This window comes from Capra hircus, chromosome 2 (genome assembly GCF_001704415.2).
Source record: "Capra hircus breed San Clemente chromosome 2, ASM170441v1, whole genome shotgun sequence".
NCBI lineage: Eukaryota > Metazoa > Chordata > Mammalia > Artiodactyla > Bovidae > Capra > Capra hircus.
Window position 1 is genome coordinate 98,039,225 of NC_030809.1, and position 21,187 is coordinate 98,060,411.

General features: G+C 38.9%; 1 protein-coding gene across 1 annotated transcript in view; it reads right to left on the bottom strand.

The window, feature by feature from the left end:
- CCDC148 (coiled-coil domain containing 148) overlaps positions 1-21,187 on the bottom strand; it is a 222,902-nt gene that overhangs the window by 50,186 nt on the left and 151,529 nt on the right. Inside the window, exon 11 of the mRNA XM_018066726.1 lies at positions 19,463-19,581. Coding sequence (XP_017922215.1) covers positions 19,463-19,581 — 119 coding nt within the window. The remainder of the gene's footprint in view (positions 1-19,462; positions 19,582-21,187) is intronic.

Genomic DNA, 21,187 nt, shown 5'->3' on the forward strand with positions numbered 1-21,187 from the left:
TTACGTAAGGAAGGCACTCATCCTCCATGCAGATACATACATATCTATCTATATAACATGTATAAATATATGTGTGTGCATACTTATTTACGTAAACTAATTTTCTGCTTCTTTCATCTCTCTTTTTCTTACAATTTTACATGAGGGTGTTTATTGGTAGTCAACTTTAAAGTTTAGTTCACTGATCATAAAATATTCAGATGAATCATGACAGACTTGAGAATGATATGGCAAAAACATATTACCTATAAGATATTAAATTTAGGGATGGATGTTATAATAGATGAGACTTTGAATTGATTCACTTTAGGAATGAGGTAGGCATGATTTGGGTTCTAAAAAGTAAAATCACACACTGTTAGGCAGAAGGCAAGTTTTGGATAGTTTAAGTATAGAAAGAAGGGTACATGTTGATTTTGCCCAATTAAAGTTACGGATTGTAAGAGACAGTCTTTTTCATTTTTTCTCAGCTTCTGCACCCTCTTCCTCTTTTGAAGAAATGCCCACTATCAGCTGATGCCAGATACTTGCTTTCCTAGCCTCCTTTGCAGTTAGAGCATGAGCATCTGGCCTGAGTTCAGCCCATCACAAGCTTCACTTAGAAGTCAGTGATGCTAAGAAGCAAGGCCTATGGAGACTCTGTTAAGGCCATGGGCAGTGGTAGTCTGCCAGGAATTTGAGTCATATTGCCAACAGTGATGTCCGGAGTCCAGAGTCAGCAGAGGAGGAAGTGCAAGCAGTGGCATCTAACAGTCAGCGGTTAGACTCACTGGGGTGATTCTGTACAGGGAGTTGTGTAACTGTCCTGACTCTGATCTTCACAGTCTCTGTTATTTCCAGCCATTTTCTGAGCTGGTTCTGTAGATGATTCCATAAACTACCCAAATACCTCTCAACAAAATCATTTTACTGCAAAATTTGACTTTCTAGTTGAATTCTGCCTACCTAGCCCTGCAGCTTTATAAAGTCTTCCTTTATAAAAAACTTTCTAAAAGTTTTTTCTGCCTGGAAAGTATCTCATTACCTGAGAGTGATTTCTGTTGTTTACAAACTAGAATCCTAGTTAATACAAGGGAGCTGGACTAGATGCTTTCTGAGATTTGCAGGGGCTCTAAAGTTACATGACTCTATAAAACTCACATTAAAATATAGAAAGTAAGAAAACAACCCAGATTGCAAATATGCTTCTTTCAATAAATAATTACTTTAATATCACCTGATAGCTCTGTATATATATTTTTTGCAGGAGTAGTCTCAAACAAAGATAAACATCAAGTTGTATCCACTACAGTGGTAGTATTTTATGAAAGTTGCCATTACCTTTCTCCCTATCCATGGCTTTATACTTCCATTATAGCTGCTAAATTTCTGCCTACCTAGCCCTGCAGCTTTATAAAATCTTCCTAAAGTTTATGCCTGAAAGGTATTTCATTACCTAAAAGTGCTTAGTGAAACTCCCTAGCGAAAGACATCAATACCATACAGCGTGGTTGCTCCAATTTACACAGTATTTACTCTGGAATATGGTGTAGGGTGCTGGAGGACACAGCCTCTCTTTGCTGCAAAAAAGGAACAGCAAGTCATCTAACTCTAGGTATTAGTGTAAATGCTGAATGGGAGAAAGTCAATGCAGTTTCAAAACAACCCAGTGCCCAAAGAAACTTTCAAGTATCTGTGGAACAGGAAAGAAGTCTGTGTTTCTGGGGAACAGTATATGAGATAACTTAATTTTGAAAATACCACTCAATCTATCTCTTCTATTTGGAATTATAGCATCCATGATCATTTCACTGATACATACATATGCAGGAAAATAATGACGGGCACAAAGGGGAGGTAGTAATGCTCATTTTCTATTAAAATTGTATTATGAAGGGTTTCTGAATACTGCCAGCTCTCAAACAAACACATACTTGCTGATATTTCATTTTAAGTCCTAAACAAGTAACTGCAACAGACAAATCAACTTGGTATTGTTGAAATCCAGTAGCTTTTTTTTAATGAGCAAAGATTTCTAAAGTAAAAAATCCAAGTTGTAAACAATGAGTAAAAATAGCCCAAACTACTGTGCAAAAAGCACTCTCCAATTGCCTGTGATTTGGAAAGGACCACAGATCTGAAGCTGGACTTGTGCAACTCAGGAGATAAGTCACAGTCCAAGACCTTTAGAAAGCTCCCAGCTGAGCCATCCCTGCCCAGCTGGTGCTCCGTCTGCTGAGGGCACAATTTTACTTATTCAATTTCACATTACAATGACTCTACACGTTATGCTTTGTCCACAGATTTCTTAGCCTTCCTCTGTTGATCATGCTTGCTCAGCTAAGATCCATTTGAGGACTGCTATTGTCATTGTTCAGTTGCCCAGTAGTGCCCAACTCTGTAGTGTCTAACCCATGGACTGCAGCATGCCGTTTCCCTATCCTTCACCATCTCCTGGAGCTTGCTCAAACTCATGTCCATTGAGTTGGTGACGCCATCCAAATATCTCATCCTCTGTCGTCCCCTTCTCCTCCTGCCTTCAATCTTTCCCAGCATCAGGGTGTTTTCCAATGAGTCAGTTCTTCACATCAGGTGGCCAAAGTATTGGAGCTTCAGCTTCAGCATCAGTCCTTCCAATGAATATTCAGGATTGACTTCCTTTAGGATTCACTGGTTTCATCTCTTGCAGTCCAAGGAACTCTGAAGAGTCTTCTTCAACACCACAGTTCAAAAGCATCAGATCTTTGGTGCTTCTTTATGGTCCAACGCTCACATCTGTATGTGACTACTGGAAAAACCATAGCTTTGACTAGACAGACCTTTGTTGGCAAAGTAATGTCTCTACTTTTCAACATGCTATCTAGATTTGTCATAGCTTTTCTTCCAAGGAGTAAGCGTCTTTTAATTTCATGGCTGCAGTCACCATCTGCAGTGATTTTGAAGCCCAAGAAAAAGAGTCTCTCACTATTTCCATTGTTTCTCCATCTATTTGCCATGAAGTGATGGGACTGGATGCCATAATCTTCATCTTTTCAATGATGAGTTTTAAACCAACTTTTTTACTCTTTTCCGCTTTAATCAAAAGATTCTTTAGTTCCTCTTTGTTTTCTGCCATAAGGGTGGTGTCATCTGCTTATCTGAGGTTATTGATATGTCTCCTGGAAATCTTGATTCCAGCTTGTGCTTCATCCAGCCCAGCATTTCTCATGATGTACACTGATATAAGTTAAATAAGCAGGGTGACAATATACAGTACTCCTCTGACATACTCCTTTCTCAATTTGGAAACTGTCTGGTGTTCCATGTCTGGTTCTAACTGTTACTTCTTCACCTGCATACAGATTTCTCAGGAGGCAGGTAAGGTGGTCTACTATTCCCAACTCTCTAAGAATTTTCCACAGTTTGTTGTGATCCACACAGTCAAAAGCTTTAGCATAGTCAATGAAGCAGAAGCAGATGTTTTTCTGGAATTCTCTTGCTTTTTCTATGATCCAACGGACATTGGCAATTTGATTTCTGGTTCCTCTGCCTTTTCTAAATCCAGCTTGAATATCTGGAAGTTCTCAGTTCACGCACTGTTGAAACCTAGCTTGGAGAGTTTTCAGTATTACTTTGCTAGCACGTGAGATGAGTGCAATTGTGCAGTAGTTTGAATGTTCTTTGGCAATGCCTTTCTTTGGGATTGGAATGAAAACTGACCTTTTCCAGTCCTGTGGCCACTGCTGAACTTTCCAATTTTCCTGGCGTATTGAGTGTAGCACTTTCACAGTATCATCTTTTAGGATTTGAAGTAGCTCAGCTGGAATTCCATCACCTCCACTAGTTTTGTTCATAGTGATGCTTCCTAAGGCCCACTGGGGTTCACACTCCAGGATGTATGTCTCTAGGTGAGTGAGTGATCACACCATCATGGTTATCTGGGTCATTGAGATCTTTTTTGTGTAGTCTTTCAAAGTATTCTTGCCACCTCTTCTTAATATCTTCGGTTCCTGTTAAGTCCATACTCTTTCTGTCCTTTATTGCGCCCATCTTTGCATGAAATTTTCCCTTCATATCTCAAATTTTCTTGAAGAGATCTCTAGTCTTTCCCATTCTATTGTTTTCCTCTGTTTTTTTTTTTTTTTTTTTTGCCATGTTCACTTTAGAAGGCTTTCTTATCTCTTCTTGCTATTCTTTGGAACTCTGCATTCAGATATGTATATCTTTCATTTTCTCCCATTATTTGGACTACTATGATTATGTCCAAATGATCTGTTATCAATCATCCAGTATATAAAAAAATATGGACACACATATACACAAAAGCCATAGTCAATTGTTTTATACTGATGAGCAGATTCTACAAGTTATTATTTTTATGCACTTCTATCAGTTGTAAGACAGCATGTTGTCTGTCATTGGGGTCTCTTTCAGTCTTTTAAATGAATGGTAATTTGTGAAACTTCTATAATATCATTTAAAAAACAAAACGGAAGTCTTGCTAAGAACTATATTTGTTTAATGCCTCATGGTGATCCATGGTTGACATAATTTGGCAAAAGTAATTGTTACAGGGATTTGGTTGACAGAGATTTAATGAACAAGAACTTTCCCACTAATTTTGGGGAAATCTCATGCTGAGAAGCAAAAGAATAACAAACATTTATTAAGTTTCTGTTGAAGTCACTTTACTAAACATACTCTTTAAAATCTCAAAGATTAGACTGTGGACCCACCTTAAAAGTTCTCAATGTCTTCTAATACAACATGCTGAATTTTACATATTGTTAGGAAAAGACATGGAAAATAGAAAGAAACATCTGGTTTTACTACTTAGAAAATGCAGTAACTGTCAATTCCCTCCTGTTGGCATGCACCTCAAAATACACACTAGATTAAGAAAACCAATTTAGTGTTAGGAAGGCAGCTGACTCTAGTTTCTTCCTTCCAAATAGCCACTGCCATCTTCAACTTCAAATGTTTGTTTTACAACATAGGAAAACTCTCTTCTTTTGGAAAAATAAGAACTAGTGTTTGTTACTGCTAAACATATTTGTTTGCAAACACACACACACCTGCTTAGTGAGAAACATGCAAGATTTTTGCTAACAGAAGATTCTTATAATTGATAAACTCTTCCAGGAATATAAAGTTTTGTCTACACAACTTTCCTGAACTATTTCAGTGAGGGTGTAGCATTGAGGAAAGAGAAATTAGGAGCACTTCTAAAAAAGTGTAATGTTCTTGAGAATCCAATAGATGATTAGAGACATATACTTCAAAAAGTATGGAAAGAACTCTAGTACACTGGTTTTCAAATGTTGCTGCATTTCAGAATCACTTGAGGATTTTCAAAAACTATTTAGGCAGAAATCCCATTGCCAGGGATTCTGATCTAATTGGTCTGGGGCCTGACCTGGACAGCAGAACTTTCGAATGCTTTCCAGGTGAACCGACTGTAGCAAAGAATGGAAATTCTGCTCTCTTGCTGCATTAGCATTGACCAACGATATGCTCAGAGTTTGTATCTTCTGTTTGTTAGCTGTGCCCAGCTTCAGATTCCTGGTTATAAAATTATGTCCAGAGGAACTACTTAACCAAGTTAATTTGCTTTTAGAAATCTTTAAAAATTCTTTCTAGAGTGTATCGTTTCAAACATTTTTAAAAATTGTAATTTATTTATTTGGCTGCACTGAGTCTTATTGCTGCATGTGGGTCTTCCATCTTCATTGTGGCATGTGTGATTTTTAGTTGCAGCATGAGATCTAGTTTCACTGAACCGTCAGGGAAGTCCCTAACCATTTTTATTTTTTAATATAAATTTATTTATTTTAATTGGAGGCTAATTACTTTACAATATTGTATTGGTTTTGCCATACATAGACATGAATCCGCCATGGGTGTACATGTGTTCCCCATCCTGAAACTCCGTCCTTCCTCCCTCCCATCCCATCCCTCTGGGTCATCCCAGTGCACCAGTCCTGAGCACCCTGTATCATGCATTAAACCTGGACTGGCGATTCGTTTCACATGTGATAATTTACATGTTTTAATGCCATTCTCCCAAATCATCCCACCCTTGCCCTCTCCTACAGAGTCCAAAAGACTGTCCTGTACATCTGTGTCTCTTTTGCTGTCTCGCATACAGGGTTATCGTTACCATCTTTCTAAATTCCATATATATGCGCCTAACCATTTTCAATATACTAAAGTTATTACAAAGGATGTAAATGGAAAGGGCAGACTATTTACTAAAGGCCACAATCATATCCATCCTTGTGGAAACAAGAATTGGCAAACAGAGAGAAAATAAAGTACATGTATGCAACAAGAGAATTCAACCTCAGAAAAGTTAGAAATTGAGCATTTGAACATGGATTTAGAAAATGTCCTAATGACAAGGGCAGCCCTTGCATGGAAGGATGATCTAAATTTATCCTTGTTTACTTTGCCACTTTTAGTGGTAATGGAAAGCAATGATGCTTATTTTCTGCTGCTCCCTGTGTGTATCTAACATAAAGAATACTCAGTCAAGAAAATTTTTGGAAACAATACAAATATGTTTAAAATTACACCCAAACAAAAGAAACATAAACATCACAGAATCATCACAGCTTATAGAGTTGCACGCCACGGTGATTAGGGCTGTGCCACTGGCCCCAAGAGGCCCCAGGAGGAAGGCTGTGCATTCAGAGTCCTGCTGGAAAGGACCACCGTGTATAAAAGAAGAGAGAAAGTTTAACTTACATCAGTGGATGGAAAAAGAAGGCTCTGGGGGAAGCCATCAGGAGATCAGATGACAAGGAAGTAGAAGATTAGAAAAGGGCCTCAAATATAGAATTAGAGAAATTAGATCATATCAGGTATAAATGGGGTTCCCTGGTGGCTCAGACAGTAAAGAATTGCCTAGCAATGCGGGAGACTGGGGTTCTATCCCTGAGTGGGGAAGATACCCTGGAGAAGGGAATGGCAACCCACTCCAGTACTCTTGCCTGGAGAATTCCATGCACAGAGGAGCCTGGTGGGCTACAGTCCACATGGTGGCAAAGAGATGGGCAAGACTGAGGGCTAACACTTTCACACAGGTATAAATATTGTGGTAAAATACACACACAAAGAAGTGTACGTTCTTATGGCTAGTTTGAAGACTTATTTCTCTTGCCTGAAAAGTGTATCTTCTGTTTCATACTTTTATATTTGAATTCATACATTCACTTCTATACATTTCCATTACTTCCTACTTTTCCTACCAATTTGAAATCCACAGACAAACAGTTGATGAAAATAAAAAAGTATGTTTTATTTATTATTTTTAAAACTACTGAGGGTTTTTTCTTACTGTCAGAAATATATGCTCATTGTGGAACTTTTGAAGAGTGCAGAAATATAAAGAAGAAAATCAGAACTGTCCATTTCATTACCTGGAGACAAAAACTGTAATCATAGGGCTATGTTTTATCCTGGACTTTTTCTTCATATTAATACTATAGAGACAACATTTTGAAAATATTAACCTCATCTATTTTATTTCTCCTGGATATCATGTTTCCCTCTGACCATTTCACTAGTGTGCAAAGGAGAAGTAAGCGAAGTTCTCAAATACTAGTTCCACAGCTTTCTACCCCTCAGTGAATCAACTGTAAATGATGGGAGCTTATTAGAAACACTAAGATACTTATGGGAGAACCCAAGAACATGGGACTAGTTCCCCACTTTCCTGGTATAAAATACCTCCCAGGGAAGGCCTCTATTTAGCATGTTTCATGCATAGAGAAGGAAATGGCAACCCACCCCAGTGTTCTTGCCTGGAGAATCCCAGGGACGGGGGAGCCTGGTGGGCTGCCGTCTATGGGGTCGCACAGAGTCGGACACGACTGAAGCGACTTAGCAGCAGCAGCAGCATGACATAGGAAGGGGAGGTGTTTAGAGATTACATTAGGGAACATTTGCTTCCCATGGTTTGCTCGAGGTCTTACTGGAAGTATAAGGCGCACGCTGGGAAAACCAGGGCTGAAAAGACCTGAAGGAGGAGACCTCAGGACCAGAGAAAATGTCAGGTGTGTGATCAGTGGCAGTGTTAAATATTGGCTTGCATCCTAAGGCTCAGTGGGTCCAATTCTGTTACCAGCAGATTGCATAGAGACTAAGGCCTATTCCAAAGAACAAGAGATACCAAGGACAAACTGGCAAGGGCAGTGAAAACTTTGAAAAATAGAAGATGAGTTCCATAGAAGAACATAAAGATGAGAAGTCCTAAAATAAAGAAGATAAGATAGAAGATAAAAGCAGAGTTTAAAATTTATATAAAAATGATATCAATTCTGTTAATATAACAGAGTCAGAATCTTCAGCTTGACCAGCCACTCAATCCTCCATTGCCAAGAGGCTAACAAGCTTTTTCGTATACCTCCACTGGCCAGTATGGCTCCTCTAACCACATGAGGTTACTCTGCACTTGAAATGTGACTAGTTCAGCTTGCTTGGGGCAGGTGCATGGGGATGACCCAGAGAGATGTTGTGGGGAGGGAGGTGGGAGGGGGGTTCATGTTTGGGAACGCATGTAAGAATTAAAAATTTTAAAATTTAAAAAAAATAATAAAAAAATTAAAAAAATAAAAAAAATAAAAAAATAAAAAAAAAAAAAAAAAAAAAAAAGAAATGTGACTAGTTCAAACTGAAATGTGATGGAAGTGTAAAATGTATAGTAGATTTCAAAAATTTCATATAAGAAAGAGTATAAAATATGCATTAATAATTTTTATATTGATGGCATAGTGAATGGATGTTGTTGTTAGTTGCTGTCTAACAACCCCATGGTTGTTTGCAACCCCATGGACTGTGGCCCACCAGGCTTCTCTGTCCATGGGATTTCACAGGCAAGAATACTGAAGTGGATTGCCATTTCCTTCTCCAGGGTATCCTCCCAACCCAGGGATCAAACCCATGTCTCCTGCATTGGCAGGTGGATTCTTTCCCATTGAGCCCCCAGGGAAGATCATGGAATGGATAGATCAGGTTAAATAAAATGTACTATTAAAGTCAATTCTACCTGCCATCTTTAAATGTAGATACTAGAAAATTTTAAACTACATGTGTGATTCATGTAACATTTTTATTGGATAGCACTGCGTCATACCCTGGGGACATGGAGGGATGGGGTGAAATTATGGAGAGTAATGAGGACCCTAAGGGGTATCAGAATCTGCATGCTGACCAGCCATATCACCCTTATATTGGAGGAGGCTGTCTGACCTCCAGCATAGGTTGGAGTTTCTACCTTTACCACCCAAAGAGACATAGATAATCTGAAATGAGACCATTTAGAAATGAAAGTCTTCCGGATACAGGGAGATGGGAGGAAGGGTGAGATGTATGGAGAAAGTAAGATGGAAGCTTACATTACCATATGTAAAATAGCCAATGGGAATCTGCTGTATATCTCAGGGAACTCAAACAGGAGATCTGTATCAACCTAGAGGGGTGGGACTGGGAGGGACATGGGAGGAAGTTTCAAGAGTGAGGGGACATATGTACATATGGCTGATTCATGTTGATGTTTGACAGAAAACAACAACATTCTGTAAAGCAATAATCTTTCAATTAAAAATTAAATAAATTTAAAAAAAGAAATGAAAGAATATAGCATACTTTTAATTTAAAAGTTTCTATTTGTCTTACTACCCTACAAGAAGGGGGCTCATAAGGAAGTTGAGATCAGTTACTACTCTTCAAACATTTGGGATAATGTCAGTGAATATGTCACCCTGGTACAAATTAAAGTCTTATGTTAAATTGATATCACACTTTACATAAATTTTAAAACTTCCTTTTATACTATTTTGCATCAGTTCAGTTCAGTCAGTTCAGCCGCTCAGCCGTGTCTGACTCTTTGCGACCCCATGAATCACAGCACGCCAGGCCTCCCTGTCCATCACCAACTCCTGGAGTTCACTCAGACTCATGTCCATTGAATCAGTGATGCCATCCAGCCATCTCATCCTCTGTCGTCCCCTTCTCCTACCTCCAATGCCTCCCAGCATCAGAGTCTTTTCCAATGAGGCAACTCTTCGCATGAGGTGGCCAAAGTACTGGAGTTTCAGCTTCAGCATCATTCCTTCCAATGAACACCCAGAACTGATCTCCTTCAGAATGGACTGGTTGGATCTCCTTGCAGTCCAAGGGACTCTCAAGAGTCTTCTCCAACACCACAGTCTAAAAGCATCAATTCTTCAGCACTCAGCCTTCTTCACAGTCAAACTCTCACATCCATACATGACCACAGGAAAAACCATAGCCTTGACTAGACGGACCTTAGTCAGCAAAGCAATGTCCCTGCTTTTGAATATGCTATCTAGGTTGGTCATAACTTTTCTTCCAAGGAGTAAGTGTCTTTTAATTTCATGGCTGCAATCACCATCTGCGGTGATTTTGGAGCCCAAAAAATAAAGTCTGACACTGTTTCCACTGTTTCCCCATCTATTTCCCATGAAGTAATGGGACCAGATGCCATGATCTTCATTTTCTGAATGTTGAGCTTTAAGCCAACTTTTTCACTCTCCTCTTTCACTTTCATCAAGAGGCTTTTTGACTATGTGGATCACAATAAACTGTGGAAAATTCTGAGAGAGATGGGAATACCAGACCACCTTACTGGCCTCTTGAGAAATCTGTATGCAGGTCAGGAAGCAACAGTTAGAACTGGACATGGAACAACAGACTGGTTCCAAATAGGAAAAGGAGTACGTCAAGGCTGTATATTGTCACCCTGCTTATTTAACTTATATGCAGAGTACATCATGAGAAACGCTGGACTGGAAGAAACACAAGCTGGAATCAAGATTGCCGAGAGAAATATCAATAACCTCAGATATGCTTTCAACTCAAGAGGACAGAAAAAGCTCAATAATATTCAGGATCATGCTGTTTCCTCTGTTTTCCTTCAAACACCTTCCTCAGTGAAACTAATTTTACCTAATCTAGATACTTCATAAGCGTCTATCACTTCTGCATCCCCATTGCGACTTCCTAGTTCAGACACTTTTCACATAGTGACTAAAGAAAATTTATGATTGGCTTCTTGGTCACTCAGTTCTACTTATTGCAAAATAATTTCCAGGTCTTCACCAGAAAAAAAAATAAAAAAGAGCAAAACAAAAACTATGAAATCTTCCAGAGAACCTAAGAAGAGATTTGAACTGGAGAGCTACTCTGGAACGATGGTGCTAGAATGGAGATTAAATTTGGCACATAAATCAGCTCTCCATAACAAAGTTTCAATGCAAAAAATTAACAGATTTTTAAATTGAAATGTGGTATAGTAACTAACATATTTTTGAAAAGAATAATGAATGAACACAGAATAAGTAAAACAGAAAAACAATAATTAAAACAGCATGTTATTGATGTAGAAATAAAAATATAGATCAGTTTTTATTTAATCTACTCAAGTGTCTATATGGATATAAAAGCATAATTAGAAATGTAATATATAATAAAAGAGTGGCATTTAAAATCAGGGGGAAAGGATGAATCATAAAATAACTGGTGTAGAGATGGTGGTCTATCAGTTTAGACCAATATGAAAGACTTCCCTGGTGGCTCAGCTGGTAAACAATCAGCCTGCAATGAGGGAGACCTGGGTTCGATCCCTGGGTTGTGAAGATCCCCTGGAGAAGGGAATATATCTACCCACTCCAGTCTTCTGTCCTGGAGAATTCCATGGACTGTATAGTCCATGGGGTTGCAGAGCTGGACACGACACTGAGCAGCTTTCATAAAAGTCAGAAACTTAGCTCATATCTTTCATGAAAAGAAATATCAGATGGCTAAACTTTAGAAGCAACATAAAGTGAAATGGAAGTCGCTCAGTCATGTCCGACTCTTTGCAACCCCATGGACTGTAGCCTACCAGGCTCCTCTGTCCATGGGATTTTCCAGGCAATAGTACTGGAGTGGATTGCCATTTCCTTCTCCAGGGGATCTTCCCAACCCAGGGATTGAACCCAGGTCTCTCGCATTGTAGACAGACGCTTTACCATCTGAGCCACCAGGGAAGTCTCTTAGAAGCAACATGGATAATATATAATATTTTTAAAGAATTAGGTTGGTTTATTTGCAGGGATAGCCATTTTGAAGACTGTGCTTTGCAAAAGTGATGCTTAGCCAGAAGTAATAATGGGGTATGATGTCCAGTTTTGCCTCTGCTTGTCAAGCTGTGTGTCATGGTCCAGGAGGGGAGTCTTGTCTTTTCCTAATTTGTCTGCTTCCTGTAGGGAATCTATTACTTTGCCACCAGAAAGGGGTTCAGTTCAGTTCAGTCGCTCAGTCGTGTCCAACTCTTTGTGACCTCATGAACCACAGCACCCCAGGCCTCTCTGTTCATCACCAACTCCCAGAGTTCACCCAAACTCATGTCCATTGAGTCGGTGATGCCATCCAGCCATCTCATCTTCTGTCGTCCCCTTCTCCTCCTGCCCTCAATTCCTCCCAGCATCAGGCTCTTTTCTAATGAGTCAACTCTTCGCATGAGGTGGCCAAAATACTGGAGTTTCAGCTTTAGCATCAGTCCTTCCAATGAACACCCAGAACTGATCTCCTTCAGAATGGACTGGTTGGATCTCCTTGCAGTCCAAGGGACTCTCAAGAGTCTTCTCCAACACCACAGTTCAAAAGCATCAATTCTTCGGTGCTCAGCTTTCTTCACAGTCCAACTTTCACATCCATACATGACCACTGGAAAAACCATAGCCTTGACTAGACAGACCATTGTTGGCAAAGTAATGTCTCTGCTTTTGAATATGCTATCTAGGTTGGTCATAACTTTCCTTCCATGGAGTAAGTGTCTTTTAACATCATGGCTGCAATCACCATCTGTGGTGATTTTGGAGCCCCCCAAAATAAAGTCTGATACTGTTTCCACTGTTTCCCCATCTATTTTCCATGAAGTGATGGGACCAGATGCCATGATCTTCGTTTTCTGAAGGTTGAGCTTTAAGCCAACTTGTTCATTCTCCTCTTTCACTTTCATCAAGAGGCCTTTTAGTTCCTCTTCACTTTTTGCCATAAGGGTGGTATCATCTGCATATCTGAAGTTATTGATATTTCTCCTGGCAATCTTGATTCCAGCTTGTGCTTCTTCCAGCCCAGCATTTCTCAAGATGTACTCTGCATAGAAGTTAAATAAGCAGGGTGACAATATACAGCCTTGACGTACTCCTTTTCCTATTTGGAACCAGTCTGTTGTTCCATGTCCAGTTCGAACTGCTGCTTCCTGACATGCAAAAAGGTTTCTCAAGAAGCAGGTCAGGTGGTCTGCTATTCCCATCTCTTTCAGAATTTTCCACAGTTTATTGTTATCCACACAGTCAAAGGCTTTGGCATAGTCAATAGAGCAGAAATAGATGTTTTTCCCAAACTCTCTTCCTTTTTCCATGATCCAGCAGATGTTGGCAATTTGAGCTCTGGTTCCTCTGCCTTTTCTAAAACCAGATTGAACATCTGGAAGTTCACGGTTCACGTATTGCTGGAGCCTGGCTTGGAGAATTTTAAGCATTAATTTACTAGTGTGTGAGTTGAGTACAATTGTGTGGTAGTTTGAGCATTCTTTGGCATTGCCTTTGGGATTGGAATGAAGACTGACCTTTTCCAGTCCTGTGGCCACTGCTGAGTTTTCCAAATTTGCTGGCATATTGAGTGCAGCACTTACACAGCACCATCTTCCAAGATTTGAACTAGCTCAACTGGAATTCCATCACTTCCACTAGCTTCGTTTGTAGTGATGCTTTCTAAGGCCCACTTGACTTCATATTCCAGGATGTCTGGCTCTAGGTGAGTGATCACACCATCATGATTACTTGATTCATGAAGATTTTTTTTGTACAGTTCTTCTGTGTATTCTTGCCACCTCTTCTTAATATCTTCTGCTTCTGTTAGGTCCATACCATTTCTGTCCTTCATCGAGCTCATCTTTGCATGAAATATTCCCTTGGTATCTCTAATTTTCTTGAAGAGATATCTAGTCTTTCAGTACTTTTCCTAATTGTCACAAAAGCCTTATGTGCTAGCAGCAACCAATAAATAGTAGTTAATAATAAATAGGTAATTTGTCCATACATAAATGTGTTTTTTTATATAGAAATGGTTGCTATAAACTGACCTTGTTCCTGCAAAATTCATATGAAATCTAAACACTGATGTAATGGTATTTGAAGATGAATCCTTTGGGAAAGAATTAGGTTTCAATGAGGTCATGAAGGTAGGGCCGTCTTGATGGAATAAATTTAGTTTAGTGCCCTTTAAGAAGAAACATCAGAGAATTTGCTATCTTTCTCTTCCCACCTTCTGAGTATAAAGCAAGTGTCTAAAAGCTGGGAAGAGAGTTCTTACCAGAAGTCAACAATGCTGGTACCTTGATCTTGGGGCTTGTAGCTTCCAGAACTGTGAGAAAATAAATCTCTGTTGTTTAAGCCATCAGTCTATGGTATTTTGTTATGGCAGCTGAAACAAATACAATGTTACCATAATGTAAAATGTATTGGGTCTTTGTTGCTCTTAAAGTCATGTTTTACTTAGGCATATATAGTTTGTATGTATGTATTAAACAGCTGATATCAGAGAAGACTTTCAGTGGAGAGATTGTATAAGGGTCTCCCAAAATATACATACAGCTCATACAACTCAACAATGAACAAACAACTCACCCAGCTGGAAAATAGGCAGAAGACTTCAATAGACATTTCTCCAAAGAAGACATACAAATAGTCAGTAGGTACATGAGAAGATGTTCAATATCACTAATTATTAGAGAAATGCAAATACAATGGGGTACAGTACCTCCTCAAATGGTCAGAATGGCCATCATTAAAAAGTCTACAAATAGCAAATGCTGGAGATAATGTGGAGAAAAGGAAATCCTCCTATGCTTTTGGTGGGAATGTAAGTTGGTACAGCCACTGTGGAAAACAGCATGGAGGTTCCCCGTGCAAGCATGCACAGTCACTAAGTTGTGTCTGACTCTGTGTGACCCCACGGACCATAGCCCACCAGGTTTCTCTGTCCATGAGATTTTCCAGGCAAGAATACTGTAGTACGTTGCCATTTCCTTCTCCGGGGGTCTTCCCAACCCAGAGTTCCAACCTACATCTTCTGCATTGGTAGGAAGATTCTCTACCACTGAGCCACCCAGAGAGTCCTCAGAAAACTAGAAATAGAATTACCATATGATCTAACAATCCTGCTTCTGGGAATATACCCAGACAAAACTATAATTCCAAAAGACGCACACACCCCTATATTCATAGTGGCACTATTCACAATAGCCAAAGTACAGAGACAACCTAAATGTTCATTACAGATGAATGGATGAGACGATGTGATACATATATACAACGGAATGCGACTCAGCCATAAAAAGAGTGAAATAATGCTGTTTGCAGCAACATGGATGACACTAGAGATTATCAACTAAGTGAGGTAAGTCAGGAGAAAGATAAACACCATATGATATCTCTTATATGTGGAATCTAAAATATGACACAAATGAAATGAAACAGGGTCAGACTCACAGACACAGAGATCAGGCTTGTGGTTTCCAAGCTGGGGCAGGAGTGTGGAGAGCGATGGACTAGGAATTTGGGGTTGGTAGATGCAAGCTATTATGTTTAAAATGGACAAACAGCAAGGTCTTAGTATATAGCACAGGGAACTGTATACAATCTCCTGGGATAAACATAATGGAAAAGAATCTTTTAAAAAAATAATGCATAAAAATTTAAAATTAGTCACTTTGCTGTACAGCAGAGATTGCCACAACATTGTAAAGCAACTATATTTCAGTTTTTAAAAGTATCCCCATTATTACACCTTTTATTTAAAGCATTTAAAATGCTTAAATATTTTGGGAACAAATTATGTTAGTGTCCCATGTTTAAAAACATCAATTAACAGTAATCTTTATATCTAATGAATATTCACTATGTGTGCATTCCATTTAATATCTCACTTATTCCTTGCAACAATCCCACGAAGAAGATACTATTTATTTCTTCATTATACAGGTGAAGAAACTGAGGCACAGAAATGTGAAATAATTTACCCAAATGTCACACAGCTATAAAGGATAGAGACAGGATTCTTATGTTGACAACCTGATTCTAGAGCCTTCCCTCTCCACTTCTTTGACATTGTTGAGAAATAAAAATAGGGCATTAGGAGGTTAGTGGAAACTATGGCAAGAACAATGTCAGTAAAGTGATGAGGGCACAAGGCAGCTTATAACAGATTGAGACAGGAAATGTAATTAGTAAATAAATTGCTATATCTCTTTATTATGTTGAACTGCATAAAACTGCCCATACTTAACCTTTGTTTGACCTATAAAAATGGAATTTTCTTATGGTTTAACCTAATATATGTGTTAATTTATGAGTACTATTTTCAAGAAATTTAATATTAGAGTTAGAAAATAGAAAAATGAAATAACAGAAGTTTTCAAACTCTCAAGGCTATGTGTATGTGTGTTTTTAACAGATCTGGAAACTGCTTCAAGCCTTCTTATTCTGACATGAGAAAAATGTGCCTACAGTTAAAATATCAAATATGAGATTTGTGAATTGTATTTCAGTAGTGGAGAAAAACATTTTAACCAATCAACCACATTTCTCAGCATCAGGATGGTTGCAAAAGAACACAGTTTCTAGCTCTTGTCAGAAGCAAAAGTTATCAGCTGTTTTTACATGTTAGATTCTCTCTCTCTAAATCACAAAATGAGGACTGTGCTTTTATCTATAATATCATCCAAAATTTTCTGAGAATTATGTTCTGATACATTATCTGGATATTTTAATGGCCCTCCTCACTGATTTTCCATTGGCATACAAGGATTGGATTCATAATTATCTGAATCTACATTTCAGATGAGTAAAATATACAGATCATAAACTCTTAAAAGTTGATAGCTCACTTAGCCCTCAAAAGTTATCCAGTTCAGTGTTTTTTTAATGTTGTTTTGTTTTACAAAGAACAAAACAGAGCCTAATAGAGGTTAAATTAATGACTTTCCCTAGGTTATACACCATTCAAATAAAATACTAAAATCCTGGTCTCCTGGTTCCTAGTCTTTAGTACTATTTTCACTATGATATAATATGACACCTATTTTTCTTTTATGTTATGTAAGACAGGCCCTTCTAATTTTCCTTTTCTTCTTTTCAACTAAAGTTCTGAATCAGCTTATCTTGATAATTATTGGGACAAGAAGCACAAGGCTGAAACGGCTCTGTAGTCAAAGAAACTCCTTGGCTAAGAGGACAGATTCTACTAGAAGCATGCGGGGACTTCACCGCTGTTCCTTTTTCCCCACCCCCTTTAATTCCTGGAGCTCTCTTTTGTTCCTCTAGCTGAGTTTCAGACTTTCCAACCAGCCTTTTGATTCCCACATTTGCCTTGCCTTTAATACTGAGCTGCCTGTTTCTGCCTCTGACCCATGGCCTGGCCTGCCTTCTGGTATCCTCTCATATCTTGGTTTGTGCTTAACTGATTTCTCACTGGTTGTTTCATCACTTAGCCTTGAGCCCTAGCTTTGCTATATTCTTGATTTTCTTCATAATAGATTAAACTCAATTATAAATCCTGAGATACATGGAAAATCAACTGAATTTTATTCAGAAAATTGAGGGGAATTGCCTGGCATCTGTGTGGAACCCCAAATTCACTCTGCAACTTGGTGACTGGAATTTGAAATTATTTCCATGGGTCACAAGGAAGCTTCCTAGATATAAGTGAACTTTGTTGTGTAAAATGGTTTTGTCATCTTAAGTTACAATAAGTCTAAAATGTAATTTTTAGTACGGTAGTAGACTTTATTTTTAGAGTAGTTTTAAGTTCACAATGAAATTGAGCAAAAAATATGAAGAGTTCCAGGCAATTTTTTTTTACATTGACTAACTGTAAAGAAAACTTTATTATGATTTATGTTACAAAATGAAAGATCTATTTTTAATTTATCTTTTGTGAAAATCCACTCAGGAGCTGGCTAAAATATATAACTATGCCAGTAACCAATTTATTGTCTCTCAGCTCCAAATCTACCCTTCACTGTCTGCTCTAGGAAAATAGAGATGGACCTTGTAACATTTCTGCTCTGCAGCTGGCACAGTGCTTAGCCATGATGGAAAAGGGTGCTGGAGGGATTCCGAAGAAGGAAAGGGCTTTCCTTCCTAGTTTCTGGGTTCACTCCTTCTTGCTCCTGCTTCATGGCTGCCAGCAGCACTTGTTAGGTACACTCAGGGGTGCTTGTGGAGCTCAGGTGCACCCTGTGGGCAGTTTCCCATAAAATTTCAGGAGTACTCTCATCGTCAGATTCCCACCAAGTCTTGGAAGCATAAGCATCACAATGCCTGACTTCAGTTTGGGCATCCTGTACCCAGGTAGGGTGTTCCTGCTTGCCCAGTGACTGGGAACAACTTCTGGTTGAGCCCATTCAAGGGCTTTCCCACCACGTGGCAGCCCACAACCCCACCTTCTACAGTGAGATCTGAATCCCAACTGTGGAGAGGAGGGTTCACATTTCCAAATTTGTTTCTTCCATGAGAACCCTCCTTCAGCCCTGAGAATTTTTTTTTCTTGGAATAAATATTTTTTTATCTCAAACTTCTCCTATTCAAAATACTATGTTGTCCCGGCCCCTTCACTGACCTTGACTGATACATTAAACTAGGGAAATTTTTAATTTTAATTTTTCAGTGCAGTTCAGTTCAGCTCAGTTCAGTCACTCAGTCGTGTCCAACTCTTTGCGACCCCATGAATCGCAGCACACCAGGCCTCCCTGTCCATCACCAACTCCCAGAGTTCACTCAGACTCACGTCCATCGAGTCAGTGATGCCATCCAGCCATCTCATCCTCTGTCGTCCCCTTCTCCTCCTGCCCCCCATCCCTCCCAGCATCAGAGTCTTTTCCAATGAGTAAATCCTCATAAAATGAGGAAACTACACCTCAGGTGTCCTTTCCAGCTCTAAAATTACATTATTCTAGGGAATTCAAGGTTTTTCCTATATCAAATACCTCCTAAGTATAATAAAAGGAACCACACAGCACAGTATGATTGTGTATTGTCTTTCTCAGCCTCAGTCATAGTAAATGGGTCTCCCTTTTCCTCTAAATAATGGTTTCTTCCTTCTAGGTCAAAATATTGAGTCACTGCAGCAGCCAGTATTATTTCACAAACACAGTGGGTAATCAAATACTATGAAATTCTCTGTGATGATTTTAACTAGGAAGCTATCTAAGGAACAAAACAGAAAATTAGAGATTTGTGTATGAATATGAAAGTTTAAAATATAAGTATCACTTTTCAATTTGTGAATATAAATATTGTAAGGACATATTAAGTACAGAAAAATGCTCCCTCTTATATTATTTATCCTAACACATTATGGAAGATTCCATTCACTTAACACATTACAAAAGACTTCTATTACCACACAATTTACTTTTTTTTTTTTTTACCTTTCTCTGTCTTTTACTGACTGTTCAGCCATTAATGTCTTCAGTTCTTCCAGACGCCGAAGATCTCTCATTTCCATTTCCTGCCATTTCTGTTCTTTATCAGCCAAGTATTTTCTTATCTAATGTATAAATATCACATGAAAGTTAAATTAACAACAGAGATACAAAAACAAGGAACAAAATTATAACAACATTATCCATTGGTTCATATAGCAAAGACTGAATTTAAATGGCCCTTCATGGTTTTGGTCTGCCTACAATACACTGACAAGAGAACAAATAAGTGGAAATGTGAAAGTACATGTCCTGAGAAACTTCATGGTTTAACAGTTTCTAAAGTAGAAATGTAACATGTGCTCAAGACCTAAAGTTTTGATCTGTGGCTAAAATAATTGACTTTCAGGGAACCACAACAAAAGCATATTATTGTCTCTAAAGTATACGATCTACCTGTTACTCAAGAATATTTTTATCCTCTTATGGTAATGTAATCTTTAACAAATATAGCATTAAATCTATTTTTACTTTAAAAGCATGAGTTTATTTATGCTAATGGACAGCAAGATATTGAAAGCTTTATGCTTCTGGGGATGTGGCAGGAGACAGGTGGGAGGAAGGAGGAAAAGAAAAAATTAGTAGGGTTGTGATAAACAGTCGTTCTGACTTATGTGGTAAAATGAAGGACAAATTTATCAAGCTCAAAAAAAGTGAAAGTACCGTCTCACTAGGCATGTTTTACCTCCCTTTTCTGGGAATGTAGGCAGCAAGAGAAAATCTGAAGCACATATAAGCTAGTTTCAGGGGGCCGAAACCATTATTCCCCTAGTGACGGCACAACTGAAGTTTCTGTTTAATTGACAGAGGACCATTCAACGACTGGCCTGCCATGCTGTGTCTGGGTCAAGAGACTGAATCTTGCTGGTGAAAAACAGTACCTTGATGGTGAATGGTAGTGAGTTACTACCAGCAGAGGGGCTTTGGTAAAGGTTGGGTTAGCCTCATCCCCAAGGTGGCATTTTTCTCTTTTGAGAAATGAATATGAAAAGCTAAGTGGCTTTCAGACTTGCCCAGCAATGTGGTCTCTGACCCCTGGAAGAACAAGAAGAGGCATCCCGAGGGCCATGGGCACAGCCATAGCAGCTCTGCAGCAGGCCTGCAACACCAGCAGCCATAACAGCAACATCCATTCAATGCTTAATGAGTACCTGGATGGCTCCAAGGTAAGGTGATTCTAGACCAGACATGGTTGAAGTCTGAGTTTGGGGGGAACAGAGAGGAAGCTAGAAAGGTAGCAGCACCAAAGACGGAAGGTGAAAGAGAGGGTAGGAAAGGGAGAAAAAGGAACACTGACACATTTCAGAGTCCTAACTGATAAACGCCTCAGCAGTCTATTAGCGCCAGATATGGAAATGTTACCAACCATTATATTACCTTCCTCGGGGTTTATAACTATTTTATTCTTCATACTTTTCTGTGTTACCTTATTTTGTGCAGTGAATACATATTTCTTTCATAATCAGAGAGAAAAGAGATACTTCAAAAGAAAAGATATTGGATTACAGGGCATTTTTCTCTGGGTTCTGACCATTGACAATATTGCTTACTCCCAGCATTGACCTTGAGGGGAAGTCAGTGGTCCTTCTGCCAACAATCCCTTGACAAGAAGTGGACCAATTCATGGTTGCTGGTATCTTCAGATCACTGACACCATCTGGTTCAGTGGCC